This window comes from Cottoperca gobio, chromosome 5 (assembly GCF_900634415.1).
Source record: "Cottoperca gobio chromosome 5, fCotGob3.1, whole genome shotgun sequence".
NCBI classification, from domain to species: Eukaryota; Metazoa; Chordata; class Actinopteri; order Perciformes; family Bovichtidae; genus Cottoperca; species Cottoperca gobio.
In genome coordinates, this window is record NC_041359.1 from 11,441,700 (window position 1) to 11,457,612 (window position 15,913).

The 15,913-nt window shown below is 41.6% G+C and overlaps 1 protein-coding gene across 5 annotated transcripts in view; it reads left to right on the top strand.

The window, feature by feature from the left end:
* The window catches only part of LOC115008202 (calmodulin-binding transcription activator 1-like), a 53,526-nt gene that overhangs the window by 4,802 nt on the left and 32,811 nt on the right, over positions 1-15,913 (top strand). For all 5 annotated transcript variants that reach the window (XM_029431622.1, XM_029431620.1, XM_029431623.1 and 2 more), the window contains exon 3: positions 2,809-2,912. In XM_029431622.1, coding sequence (XP_029287482.1) covers positions 2,809-2,912 — 104 coding nt within the window. The remainder of the gene's footprint in view (positions 1-2,808; positions 2,913-15,913) is intronic.

Sequence of the window (15,913 nt, forward strand, 5' to 3'; positions counted from 1 at the left end):
GAATTCTTCAGAACAGCAGGGGGAGGGGAGGGGGTTATAGCCAGGAGGGGTGGGGTTTAAACGCTGATTGGCATTCATAGCAGAGCGGCTGGAGTGCTGCTAAAAAAGAAATTAGGCTTTAACTAAGCTGCACCATTCAGCTGTTTAACTAAGCTGCTGCACCGTTCAGCTGTTTGAAATTTTGTCTTCTCAGGCCTTCTATTAATAAATGCATAATTGATTAGGGGGAGCATACGTGCCTGAACACACTTCCTACTGACACAAACACACACATGCTCAGACACCTATGAGCACACACACATAGATCCCTCTCCTGTCCTGTTACTTTCTTTCTTTGCGTCTTTTTGTTACTTTGTTCCATCTCTTGTCCTTGCACGATTCTTACTTTTGGAAACCTCCTCTTTCTCTCTCCCTAAGTTTCTTTTTTCTCCATTAACTGTCTCTCTGGCTCATTGTCTCCCTGCCTCTCTCTGTCTCTCGCTCTGACCCTCCCACCCCACCTATCTCTCTTTTTCTCTCGCTCTGTCGTCTGCCCTCAGGTAAAGTATAATTCCTATCTTCCCAGGGGAGTCATGAATGGACGCCCTCTACTCAAATGCTTATCAATAACCTTTGAGTGCTTGCTCTCTTTGACTTCTGAGCGGCACACCCGTTGGGCACACACTCACAAACAGGCACACACACACACACACACACACACACACACACACACACACACACACACACACACACACACACACACACACACACACATATACACACATACACTCACCAGGGGCTCTATCTTTGTGTGGACGCTATGCGCTGGTGAAGTAGTACTTTCCTGAGGCGCAGGGGGATTTTCTTTCTTACCTGCAACTATTCAGTATTTTGGTGATTCTCCGCATTGGGAGGAGAGGTGCAGTAGGGGCAGTTTTCCAGCAGCACCATACCGTTTGGGTACTGGGACATTCATTCATGTCATAATAATAACAAAATAATACCTTTATTGTGTAGCAACTTTTTTATGAACATAAAATACATCTCAAGGTGCTTTACAGTATGGCATTAAAAACAAATCGCAATAGAAAGAAATTACAAAAATTAGATAAGAAATAAAATAATCCTTATAAGTCTCCAAAGTTACACAAACCCCTATTAGTCATGTTTTTCTTGCCTGTTCAGTGTCATATTCCTCTACTAGTAGTCATATTGCATTACATTGAAAAAACCCCCACACATTTTCTTTCAATAAAGGATAAGATACGCTATATTTTTGTCATTGTCAACAAATTCATGAAAAGACCAAAACCAATATGTTCATCTCTCAATACTGAAATTCTTCCCTGTCCTGTTTGTCGCTTAAAGACTTAAATCTTTAAACACGGGTCACAAATATATAGTAAAAAAAAAATCTAAAATTGCTAGAACTGTAGGTTTTAGAAAACGTTACAAACAGGAGTAAGCAGCGCACTTATTGGGGACTATTTTCAGTGGCGGATTTGGTGCTCAAGTGAGTATTTACAGCATAAACTGCTGTTCCCATGTTCATGGTAATGAAGGAACAAGTCACCCAGTGCAATAGTGTAACTCACTGATGTGAAAACTAACAGTCTTTGAACAACCAACAATAGAGGTAGGGTAAAAAGGGAACAAACGGTATTAGTCTTTACAGGGATACATGTTCATAGGATCAATACATGTTGATTTTGGTCTTTTTAGGGGATTTGTTGATAATAATTAAAATAAAATACCATCAGGCTTCCTTTAAGATAATAATGCAGAGGAAGTACAGGTTAATAACTGATTTCTTACCAACATCCGTTACCTTACGTTAGCATTTAGATCATTGTGATTGTAAATAAAAAAGTGCATCATTACGCACAGAAAAAAAGCTCCTAGGAAAGTCCAGAAATATGATTTAAACTTCACCTTCCTGTAGCAACATTTGGGCTGCTGTATATTTGCACTTGAGACTCTGCAGCTCCTGTACAAGAAGATAAGTTTCCTCTCAGGAGGAGCTAGTCTTGAGTCTCTACTCCATTACCAAACTGTCTGTATAACACTGTGGGGACAGCATGGCTTTTAAAGGGAATAAGAGATGCCCATGTGATTGGCCATGATTGTTATCAACCCCAAATGCACTGATAATGTATGTTAATGGATTCTTCTTAATCCAAATCTGTTTCCAGGTGCGCCTCAGGTGCGCTGTGCACCTCCACCTGCTATCCAAAAATAAGTGCAATGCCGCTCCCTCTGCGCAACGCACACTTAACTATTGTTTGTACGCTGTATTTTGATTGCCAAAGTGTCAACCCTACTCGTCTTCATCACTGTGAATTTCCCATAAGTGACTAAAATATCATAAGACACTTGCTTAAAGATGGCGTGGAAATATTAAACATAGTTTATGTGCAATTTATCCTGTTTCATGCATCAGGAATAACATACTTACTGGGTCATATAAAATATAAGCCTGACATCTCTTTACTGCAATGCCAAAGATTCTCAGCTGGATTTTTGATTAATCAAAAATCCCAGCAAGTTATCGCAAATCAAGTACTGGATGGACCAACATCTTAATTAGAGCGTATGTCCTTCATAGGCCGGAACAAATCTTTGTTCAAATTCACTTGCTTAAGGTCAGCCAATAAAAATGCTACACAGTAAAAGTGTGTTATGATTTTATTCATCCAGATTCCAGAGATGCTGCTTTTTGGTATTCTCCTCACACACTGTTCCTATGTCTGATGAGAAATGTCTCTCCTCTTCCCACTCATCCCTCATTTATCTTCCTTTATCTTCACCCCCTCTCCCCTTCCGCTCCAGATGAGCCAGGCCAGTTGAAGATCTACCTTCCTAAGAAGCTGCTAGAGTGTCTACCCAAATGTTCCTCTCTGCCCAAGGAGCGCCATCGATGGAACACCAACGAGGTGAGACTGAGACACACTCAAGAGCGAAATATCCGCGACAGTGAGATGAACTCTGTTTTTTTGCTGATGACTCATCTCGAGCTAATGTCACATTGAGAGATGAAGAGGAGGTAAACAAACACAATGGCAGCTTTTCATTATGGGACCCTAAAAGTGTGACACCAGGAAATAAAAAAGAAAACAGCAACTTGAGCTCACAGCCAAAAGATTCCACTGACTATACATTCGATTTGGTGTGTTGCTGTCTATTTCGCTTTGTAATCCAAACGACTCTGGGTTAAGGCGTAGAAGTCAGGGACTCCTGGGTCTAAAACTATATACGGCTTATAGGCTTAGAAATGAGAAAGGAGGCTACAGATTGATTGTTTCCACTGCTGTGTGGTACTGGGTTCAAAAACCCTATGGTCAGTAGGATGAAGATTGTTATCTGAACCTAACATTGTTGCTATGCAACCACAGAAAGCTGTTAAATATGTGGCACATTTCTGCTCATAGTGAAGTTTTCATTTGTGTTATGTGTGAAAATGATGCTCTAGTTACATTGTGTAATGATCTCCTACAAAACAGAAAAAGAGGAAAACATGAAAAGCCGTATGTGAGGTACAAACAACAGAAGCAGTGACCATGCACCCAGAGGATTTGATCATAAAAGAGAGTTAAAGTAACTTCAGGGCTTTTTAAACTTCACTTTAGTCACATTTTTGAACTTTTATTATGCTTTGACTGTTGACGATTGCACACAAACCACTCATTAATACAGGGATGAGTCTGCTCTGCTCTGGGCAAAAATTAGCATCATATTTGCAGCATGAACAACAGATAACTTAAACTGTGCTGCTGGCTAAGAGGTACAATGTAAAATGAGGCCAAATTAGGTTGGGACAAGTCTTTACTCATGGCCAAAGATAACCCTGAGCTAAACGTTTGGGGTGTGAAAAGCTTTTCACATGTTGTTCCAGACTTAAGCTGTTAGCTTAGGGAAGTGTTTGATGGGTGGAAATGGATGCAGGCATTTATCGTCAATAGCTCCTTGTTTATGCATTGCACAGCTCACCACTGGTGGTTTGCTCCATCCATTGTGATGTTGTTGGCCTCTGCTGAGACATTTTCTCCATGTGCAGGCTGTGCACTCCATTATGGATGTGTGTTTGTGTGTTTGTGTTATTGATTACCAAGTCCAGCATTATTATGCAATGCAAAGCTGATTTGGCCTGTGGTTTTTCTCTCAGGAAAGTCATTACATTTTTCATGCAATCCATCTCAATGAAGGTCATACTGGGAGTTAAGCACGGCGCCTACTGAATAGTGGGCTCACATGAATAGGCAGTATGTGTGTGTGTGTGTGTGTGTGTGTGTGTGTGTGTGTGTGTGTGTGTGTGTGTATACGGTTCAGAACAACGTGACCGCTGCCGGTTAGGGACTTCCACACATCAGCCTAACCAAGAGCAATTGTGCACAAGGCGCAGGAACTAGACCAACAAAGACCTTGTTGCTGCCCCCTCTCCTGCCCTCTGCCTCTTTCTCTCCATCTGTCTCCCTTCCAACTTACCATCTAGCCCTCTCTATCTTTATCTTTCATTTCCTCTCCTCCCCCCTCTCTCTCCCCTTCTCCCTCTACACATTGCACTCTCTCTCTCTGATGAGGAGGTGCAGGCTCAGTTCAGAGGGAGGTTGGGTGTCCCACAGCGGATTCCTTCAAAGCTCCTCTTCCACCCAGGCATAAAGTTTCCTGCATACTTAAACACTCCATTGTGTCTGTTGCTCCTCTTGTTGGTGCTTTCATAGTGGGAGCTGTGTGTGTGGGAGCTCTGCGTCTAGTGCATGTATGTTTTTCAGTCTGTGTGTTTCTACCTATGTGTGGTGTGCGTGTGCGTGTGCGTGTGTGCGTGTGCGTGTGCGTGTGCGTGTGCGTGTGTTAGGAATATGCACAGCTCCAGATTATTGCAGTCGATTATTTTGAAGCTGCTGCAACAAAAGAATTGATTTCTTTCCCCGCATGTGTTGATTTGTATCTGTCTGTATCGCAGACATTGCAAGACGTATAGTTTTCATCAGCGGCATATTGAACATTTAAATCATCATTGGTCATCAAATTTTAGGCACATGAAGAGTTGATACTTCCATTGTAGATTGTGGCCTAACACAATTTGATATGTGGGATTTCCAGACCAATCCGCCGACAGCTGTCGAGTCAGCTGTCAAATTTGAAGCTTTCAATTTATTTATTCAGTCGCATCTTCTCAATGTGTGTGTTTGTTTGTGTTCAAATATATTATCGTTCTGGTCTAGATGTTGCTCATGAAATGTGGCGATGTGTTATCGACAAATGGTGTGTTCAAAAAACGGGCAGTAATTATTCGGTGTGTAGACACACTTGTGTGTCTGTGTTTGCATGTGTGTGTGCGTGTGCGTGTAGTACATTTGTGCCTTTGCAGATTTCCATAGAATTCCTCATTTCAATACGCATAAGGAAATCAAAAATTGGTTTTGTGTTTCCTCATCTTCACTGTTTTAGGATTATCCTAAGTGTGTGTGTGTGTGTGTGTGTGTGTGTGTGTGTGTGTGTGTGTGTGTGTGTGTGTGTGTGTGTGTGTGTGTGAATAAGAAGAGAGTGTGATAGATAAAGAGATTACCATTCTGTGTTTGGATGCCTCTGATTTAATCAGACCCATCTTTACAAGTCCTCATCTGATATGTCCATATTCTCACCTTTTTCTTGGCATGCTGTATGTCTCTGCAAGTGTGTGTGGGTATCTGTGCGTGTGCATGCGCGTCCGTTTGTTTTCTTGCCTCTGTGAGCGATTGCATATGATCCTCTGATCTCTGTTTTGTCACGCATGGCTCCCCCCGACACCTTGGCCTCCCACGAGCACTGAGCTGTGACCCCATACATTTTTTACCCCATCCACTTCTCCTCCTCCTCTCTGTCCTTTCCTCTCTTCCTTCCCTCTCTTCCTCCTTCTCTCTCTCTCTTTTGTGCATCTACTGATGTGTGAAATTATTCTGGGATGGAGGGATGGATTCCTCCCTGAAGGGCTGAGCGGAGGCGTGAGCCTTTTGTTCAATAATAGATTGGGGGTGTATGTGTATCTGTCCATGGTAATAGACTATAGACTAGTTTTAGATAACAAACCACACTCAGGTGGACAGACTGATGCTCCAGCCTGTTTTATCCATCCATCGGGACTGTCTTGTCATTTGGTTTCAGCAAATTCTAATGAGCACTGAAATAAGGAGGCTATCAAACTTTTTCAAATGTAGACAAAGGCAAACTTTAGAGTCTGGTCCTGCGTCTCAAGCTCATGAAAAGATATGATTACTCTTGTGGGGACCCTCGACATCCTGACTCATATTTTAAGAAGCCAGACTGAGTGGAATACTGAGTAAAACTCCCTTTAGAAAGCTTAAATCTAAACTATGAAACGTGCACTCATACACACTGTGGGACTGTGCACAGGATTTTAAAGGCTTCTACTTCAGAGCAGCCCCCCACTATGATTCAAATGATGCAACTGTCAAACGGGTCGGTACAGACTTCACTACATCACACAGGCGACAGCCGTCTGTGCCACAATGTCTCTGCATGTGAGTCTGCTCCACATGTCGCTCAACTGTACGGCTGCAGAAAGCAAGCGTTAGAAGATGGCATTATGCTGGTATTAATGGTATGAAATATTATGATATGAAACATTCAGGGTTTTATTGTAAAACTCCGCTCTCGTCATGCAGTGATATATTGGTCTCTGTTTGGTGTGAAGGCAGCTAGTTGACAGTTCGCACACGCTCATGTCTGTCTGTGCCGCTGCATGACGCTAATATGATTGCAAGAATGAGAGTCAGATCAAAAAGCATATACATTTTAGACCACTGCCCAATCTGCCTTCCTGTTTGTACGTGTGTGTGTGTGTGTGTGTGTGTGTGTGTGTGTGTGTGTGTGTGTGTGTGTGTGTGTGTGTGTGTGTGTGTCTGTGTGTACGTGTGTGTGCATCAAGGGTAGGTGTTGCCATGGTAACAGATTGGGTGTGTGTACGTGCGTGTTCCTGTTAATGGTATGATCGATGTTGCATGTTTGACACAAACGCTGTTCATGATTGTTCAGTACATCGAAGGTGATAAGAGAGACTTGACATAGTCAGTACGTCTGCTTGTGATGCCGAACATGTACGGCAGACAAAAAATAAATAAAAAAATTGGTGAAGGACAAAAGCTCTTAATCTCAGCTAAAAAATGTCAAGAAACCACTCACACTCACCTGTGCGTGCTGTGGCGTCTCAGCTTGTGCGAGCTCCAATTTCTAGCCCAAACAAAGCTCTGTGTGCATCTGTGAGAGTTCCTGAGTGTGTGTGTGTGCATGTTTGATTTATTATTCATGTCATTATTGTTGTTTGTGAGCCATTAAATAGATACATTGAATTAAATATGCATGCATTGTATTCCTCCATTTCTTCGTAGAGATATTTCATATTGTTCTCCCTGTAAAACATGAGGCAGGAGAAGTGTCTGGGAAAGTTACACAGAAGGAACAACGTTAAATGTCAGCTCCCAGACTATGTGAAAAAATACTATGGATCCATTTATGGAAACCCAGAGTGATACAGTTAGCAGACAGCCAGTTGCGGGCCTGTATGCTCAATTTATACTGTGGCGAAGGGTGCCCTTGATTTATGAGTTTGATGTGTGAATCGCTAATGTCCAGCTCACACTGGTATGGGGCCGGGAGAGGCTGACACTCTCCATTTTGTCTGCTGTGTCAGAACAAAGACAAAAGTAACACGCCTTTGAAAACTTACCATAAGTTTCGTTTTTTAAATAAAATGGGTGTGCCTGCCGTTCATGCATTTGTTAGATAACGTGTTCGGGAGAGACTTGGTGTAACTGTGTCAGTGTGTGTTGTGTGTGTGTTTGCGTGTGTGTGTGTTAGTGTGTCCCAGAGCCTGCCTATGGCTGTAACCTCTCCGGTTGACATTGAGCTCTGTGCTGTTGCCGTTTACCAGAGTAAAGCATGGTTTAATGAGGGGGCAAAGAAGCCAACACACACGCTCACACATGCTTGCACACATGTATTGTATATATACACACACACACAGACATGCACACACACAATACCAAAGGGGTGTTTCACAGCTCCTTGTGTTTGATTCCTATTCTTTTATTTTTAATCATTCCTCTGTCTTTTGGGTTGAGAGATATTTTATGTTTGGAGAGCGCCAAGTTATAATCACTAATTAGTCCTCCAGGCTCTTTCTCTCCCTCCCTCTCTCTTTTTTTCCTCCTCTTTGTCTATCTCTCCATCTCTCTCTGAGCCAAGCGTACCCAATTAACACCCAACGTCATTTTGTGTCTGTTGTGACTTCCATTTCCGCTCGAACTCCAGACGTCCATACTGTCCCGCTGACCAAACTGTGCAATATGAATCGAATGTGCAGCAATGCAAATAATTAATTAGATTCATTTTATTCATGAATGTAATTTACATGTTGAATCATTATCCAGCGAGCTTTTCATTTGCAAATGGGGCTGTACATGGTAAATTGGACGTGTGTGTAGATGCCTCACAGATTGTTGGTGTCAGTCTTTCAGCGGGTTTCAGTCATGCAGATATTTCACCATGCACAAGTTCACAAAGGGGCTGAGATTAACCAGGTTTTACAAGTCTAGTCAGGGAAAGCCAGGTGTCTGAGGTAGGAGTTAGTGTTGTCTCTCTCCCCTCCTCACCTCTCCCCTCCTCTTTTCTCCCCTACTCTCCTCTCCCGTCCTCTCTTCTCTCTTCGCCTCTCTCCCATCCACTCCTCTCCCCTCCTCTCTTATCCTCTATTCTCCTCTCCTCCCCTCTCCTCTCATTCCTCGCCCATCCCCTCCTCACCTCTCCTCTCATCCCCTCTCCTCTCTGCCTGTCCTCCTACCCAACTGGAAGCCCCACATTTTCATCTTGTTCTATTTTCTCCATGCCGCACAGACCCACTATTTATCTTGCCCACTATAATTTGACACAAAATATTGTTAACTGGAGACACAGAAATATATTAAACAGTGGGAATGTGTGACTGTGAGTGTGGGGGTGCTGTGTATGTACCTGAGCTCGTTTGTGTGTGCCTGCATGTGTGTGTGTGTGTGTGTGTGTGTGTGTGTGTGTGTGTGTGTGTGTGTGTGCGTGTGCGTGTGTGTGTGTGTGTTTGAGTGTGTCTTTGTGTAACTTCCAAGCCCAACCAAAACGAACTGAATGACCAGCAGTGTCTGCTGTAATAAGAAGCTAGGCTGTGCAGTGGAGACAATACTTTTTGTATCCTTAAATGTCCCCACATAGATCCTCTGTAATATCTGTAATAATAAGAGTCCTGTGTACATTAGATTTTATTCATTGGAGACAGATAAAGCATTAAAATGTGTATGTGTGTGTGCCTGTGCATGCACACACAGATGGTCCTTGTACTGCTATTTTGAGTGCTTGTGCTGCATGTGTGGAGCCTTTTCTAGATAACTTCATAACTTTATTTAACTTTGATAACTTTCTGCTCCTCAGGCTCTTCAAGGGCTTCAGGAGCCCAATATATTTTACAGCAGTATAAGGCAATTTTGCATGTTCACATCCCCAAATAACTAAACATCACGTTGTAAATCAAGCACCACAGGTGCTGGAACCCTATTGATTTTCTTTAGCGTCTTCATTTTCTGACTTAATAATATTTGGAGCTGAGAGACTTGTAAAATAATATGCCTCGTTCATGATTTTGGATAGCATTACACATTTCATACTCTGTGCTTGTGTTTTACAAAGGTAGGTTTCAGTCAAACATTAATTTTTTTCATTCTGCACTTTCCGTCCCAGCTTGTCATCTTGGGTTTGATGCAAATAATGGTAATAATTTATAAATAAACACTTATTTTAAAATGTTGTTTAAAATACGAAGGGGGACCCCAAGAGTAGCTATTGTTGCAATACAGAGGATCTAAGTAAACAAACAAATAAACACTTAAGCAAGAACAAATAATATAATAACATATCTGGAAGCACTTCTCACAAAATGGTAAGGTCTGCAGGTCTAAAACACAGGTAGCACTACCCTGGTGCCCACTTTATTACTCAAGCTTGTTTGAGAAATTATTTAGAAATATCTTACTGTAAAAATGAATATGAACAGTTTGTATTGAGCATGTGGACGCCTGAGACTGCATGAGTTCTGCACGAGTCGTCTGAGAGGCTTTTTACACGATATGCCGATTGACACCGCTTCATTGTTGTTTAAGGATTATGTAAATGTCCACCAGCAACAGTGGGCGAAGCTACTACAACAGCTTTTTATTTATGTCACATCATTTGTGGATATATTTAAAATCTCTTTCTACTCAGTCAAACCTTTTTGAAATTATTCAGCCAGACAATTGTAGTTTACCAAACATCATGACACAGTGATCAGTAACTTGTGAATTGTAGTCTATCCCTGAAATACTTTTACTCAACATGAATTCAGTGTGCATTTCACTGGTTGCATTTCTGCATCGATAGCATTTATCTATTTTTAAATGTATGTGTTTCTTTTTCTTTTTTTTTTAGCTGTTCCTTGCATAATGTTGATTCAGTCTCTACAGATTTTTTCCACTTTGCATATTTGGACAGATTATTAATATTATTGCTCTCTTATTTCGTGTGCTTCATAATATTGTAATGCTTGAATTTAGAGAAACCACAAATTCGCACAAATATTTGGGATGTAATCCAGCAAGTACACCCGTGTGTTTTCCATGCAAAATTGCCTCTTTACATTTTTACACCCAGCATTATTAGCTCTCCACCTCCTGGCTAATCCAGACAGTTAAGAAACATTTGTACAAGACACACAAATGAAGTTGGCAGAGAGTACAAAAGCCGTTCTCTAATACTAAAGCAAGCAAACTTCACAGACTTATTTGCAAAGGGGCTACACAAGAGTATCAGACCTCATCGGTTTGTGTTCTATAAAGTTGCTGTGAGGTTAAATTGTCAGTTTTGTTGATATCGCACGTATCTGAGTGCGATTGGCTTCAAACCACTAATGGCCACTTGCAGGGTGCAGCTCTATTTTTTAATTAAAACTAGTAAGATTATATGGTTGTTTAATTGCAAAATCAATGTTATTTGTTGCTGAGCAAAAATGCAATATAATGATTAAAAAGAATTCAGCTTCCCTTGCTGTTTCAAACCACTTTGATTTCTTTTAACTCATTATCAATTCACTCTGTACATTTGATTTGATAACGGTGATGTGTATATTGGGAACAGTAAATATGAATATATTTAGCAGTAAATGTGAAGTACTAACCACGTAATTGGTTAATGTTTAACACTAGAATATCTCAAGGTAAATCTGTTAATCTCTGTTTCCCCGATAATGAGTTGAGAAGTCATATTATCATTGAGCTCTCCTGCCGTGTTTATTGCACACTGTTCATCAACTGGTATTTGGCCTCATGGAGTTTTGTTTCACAATTAAAGACTTTCGTTTTGAAGCAAAGTTGCTTTTTTTATATACGGATGTAAGTGCATGAAATGTTTCTCGAAAATATAGAATACATGAATTTCTTTGTCATAGGAAATATACTGATAACGTGAAGTCCATTTCATCTGCCTTTCAAATGTTAGAAGGCGTACGCTCCATACAAGTGCTTCAAATGGCCTCAATCCTCACTCAGTAATCACACCATGATGCAGGTCAAATGTGCACGGATGTATGTTTTCATGTATGAACTTTGTCAGTTTGTCTGATGTTTATAATGTTACTCCATTGGATCTCCCGCGTCTTCACAGATCTTTATTACAAGAACCTTACCAAAGGGGTAAATTGGCCGGCTATAATATCCACACAAAAAAAACATAGTGAGAGAACTGTGACTCTCAGGATGCTGCGACTAGCAGTTTCCACTAACATTATCCTGGAAATGTACACATTCACAAGATTTACCCTGGGAGATGTATACATTTACTGGTAAATATACCGTTTCCCCAGCCTTTACCATAATAGACTTCGAGCACTGTATGCAGGCAGTGTGCGTGCGTGCGTGAGTGTGGTGTGTGTGTGTGTGTGTGTGTGTTATATTCAGGAGTCCACAGTGTGTGTCCACTGTTTCTACGCTCAAACTACAGTTATATCCAGAAGCATCACATATTTCTCTGTCTCTCCCCTCTTCTTCTTCTTCTTCCTCCCTCCTGCTGATGTATGGAATGTCTACTCTCATATGGAGTGTGTTTGTAAAAGTCACAGTAATCAAATTTCACTGATTCCTGGAGGATTAAACAAGGTGGCATTTGTGTGTGTGTGTGTGTGTGTGTGTGTGTGTGTGTGTGTGTGTGTGTGTGTGTGTGTGTGTGTGTACAAAGTTCTGTATTGTAATGCAGCTTTGTCATTAGTCTAAGACTAGCTCAGCTGCAATATATCATCCATCATCTTGTACTCGATGGAGGCAACTCTATAAGGAATACTGACATCGCATTTGCATACTGACAGTGCATATATTTAATTGTTTGAATGTACAGTATGAAGCGGTGGGTGGGGGGATGATAAACACCTCATATGAAAGCATCTCAGTGACAGAGATTGATAATAGTGTTCTTTTCATGCCTTTTGGGTGTTTGACAGTAAAAGTTTTGAAGTAAAATTATTTAAACATTCCTCTGTAATACAAACATGTGATTGTTATTCAGTCGAAGCTCCCTACTCCAGTAAACAGAAAAAACATGGCAACAGCAAGTTCTCCCAGCCCAGAAACGAGTATTACCTAGTGTTAAGCCTAACTGCATAATTGCCTCTTGTTGGCAGCATATTTGCCTGGCAGTATGCATATGTAGCTTGCCAGCTCGCAAGTCTAACATTGTCCAATACACAACATCAGCATCACTTTCTCAGCGAGGCTTTAAGCTCCAGTCTCTGTTCGCTCTAAGGTGTCATTGCATGTTGGAACTAGAAAGTCACAGTCCATTACAGTTCATATGAGGTGGAAAGTTACCAGGACAGCCCGGCAGGCAATGACGGATGTCTGTCTCCTCCTCAGCCTCTAAAAGTGTATTAAATTAAAGCAATTATTAAATGCCTTTGCCAGAACGATACATACATTTAATGGATGAAAACAAACCATATTTAAGCCAACAAAATGTCTCCCAAAGATCATCATAGTTTCCATAGGCAACGATAATACAAATGTAAATGGCTGTTGGATATGTTTCTCGACTCCCCCTGTTATGTATTTATATACATGTATCTTACATTATCCAGTTTAAAGATAGCTAACATACCTTTTGCGCCCACTGCATGAGTCACAGTGCTTGAAGAGAGCGGGTGATGACTCTGGGCTCTACCTTGTGCAGTGCATCATCACTGTAAATATACTGTAGCCACAGTGAAGAGGAGCCCCGTTGGATCTATTGATACACTATACTGTACACTTAAAAACTGTTAGTGGCATAGCATATGTTCATCAGATATTATCACCTACAGCATCTAATGTATTTAGTTTGCTATGGATGAGTACAGTCCGTCCTTGACGCAGTGGGATTCACTCACGTGAGCGTAACGGAGAGATTTCAAGATGGACCGGTCTACATCAAACTGAATTCAAATTGAAACAAATCCATACTTTCTTTTTTACCACAAAATTTAATAAAGAAGTTCCAGGCACTGCTTACATTGTGCTGACTCCTGATTTGTGGTTATGACTGTTCAAGTCAACAAGACAATGAGTAAAGCCTTTCTGGGATTTAAAAAATAATGTATTAAGCCAAGAAATAGTAGCATTTTCATCAAGTGCAGTTGCAGTAAAAGTGAATTCTGTGGAGAACGGGAAAAATTCAATTCTGTATATTTTTCCCGTTTCTCGTGGTATTGTTTAATTGTCAGTAATCAATGGCAGATGGCGCATCATTTTGTCAGCTTTTAAAAAGTGTTATTTATGAGCATGAGGTGAAGTGTACTCAGTCACTCCTTGACTCCCTGAAGCACAAGCTGGCAATCATCAGAATTGGGAATGCATTTGGGACTCCTTTATTAAACCATGTGAAAGGTATATCACATTTTGCAATACCCTGAAAGAGTAAGTGCAAGGCCCATAATAACAGTCTATTCAGGTCTACAGCCCTGGGCCTCGTCCTAGGCAGAGACAGATCAAACTGCACAACATTGGAAGCCAGTCACCGGAGCAGGGTTGATAACCTTTTATGTTTACTTTCGCTTATGATTGTTTTAACTCCACCTGCCCGTCTCCCAGTCTGAAGCCTCCAGCTCTGATGCTGGTAGAAAAGATAAATCCGGGATTGCAGACAATTTGTACATTTGTAAATTGATGCTTGTCTTTGGCAGTTTGTTTTTGAGGCTTGAGGAGAGTTAAATATGCATGACTTCAACATGGGTGGCTCCAAGTCTTTTCCAAAACAACAAACAAATGACATGAAATCTTTATTTGGTGGAGACAAACAGAATTCTGAATTGATTTTTTTAGAGAGATGACTCCACGTGAGTTCCAGCAGTTAACTAGATTTGTTTGTTTCTTCTGAAACGAAGCTGCAGCGATATTTACTGAGAGCGCAGACGCATACCGAACAGGTGCTTAAACCTTACACACACACAAACGTGCACGCACACGCGTCCCATCTTTAGTTAGTTGAGGAGGAGACAAACCTAAAGATCGCCATGGAGACCCATCTTTCAAATTTATTCATTAAACTCCCAAATGCTCCCCTTAACGAATGTAATTAGAATATGGTAATGAGAGAGGGCTGAACCAGGGAGTGTTGTAATACGCTTAGCAGCACAGAGGGAGAGAAGAAGAGAGAGAGAGGGAAATAGAGTAAAGGAGTTAAGGGAGAGAGAAATAGAGAGACTGACTGACAGGGTGCCAATTTATGTCTTGTTGTAAACAAGTATTTATGCCAATGAGAGGTGGCACACACTATTTCTTTTTTTCTCTCTATCTCTCCTACTACCTCTCTTTCTCTTGCTATGTCTCTCTCTCTCTCTCTCTCTCTCTCTCTCTCTCTCTCTCTCTCTCTCTCTCTCTCTCTCTCTCTCCTTAGCATACCAAACCTCCTCAATAACAATAACATCAACAGTAGCAGAGACGAGACGAGCCTCAGAGGGCAGAATGAGTCACAGTGAGATGAGGCATCAGGGGTTAACACAACCACTGGAGACTCCTTCATTGAGACACCCCCCCCCCCCTCCCACCCTCTCTCTCACTTCCTCACTCTGTCTTCTTCAACCTCCCACTGGCAAATGCACATTTGTCATTAGAGATTTCAAATATACCGCCATGTGTGTGTACGTGTGCGTGCACCCTCTCTCCGTTAACTTTGTTGGACTTTTTGAGGACTCTGACAGGCTTTATCCAAGACGCCCTAGCGCAACAGGGGTCCTGGCATTGTGTTTGACACCACACACCTGTTGCCTTCTTTGATGTGTTCACCCCCCTGCTGAGAGAGAGGGGGCCGTCTCCTCAAATGCAAATACGAGAGAGGAGGAAAAGGACAGGTAAGGTGCGCGAGAGAGAGGAAGTCTTAGAAAAATATGATTGATGTTCCCTCCGCGGTTTGGGGCTGACTCTACCTTACTCTCAAAAAGTTTGTGCTGCTTTCCATACTGTGAGTGTGTGTGTGTGTGTGTGTGTGTGTGTGTGTGTGTGTGTGTGTGTGTATAGCCACCTTCACCATTTGGACTTCTATATATTGGTGAGAGGGAGATGAGAGGGAAATGAGACAGAAAAAAGAGAGGGAAGTGAGTGAGCTAGAAGGGGGAGAGAGGGGGGAGAAAGTAAAGAGGTCAAACATAAGGGAGAGAGGAGAGTGACTATTTCATTATAAAGCCGTCACTCACATGGGCAGCAGCAGCAGCAGCCACATAGATTCTTCTGAGACCAACCCTCTCTGGGTCTGTGTGCGTACATGTATGTGTGTTTACACTCATACATGTCTGTATATGTGTTAGTTTTGACATGAGAGGTATTTTTGTGCGCATCTATGTCCGAGGGTGTGTGTGTGTGGG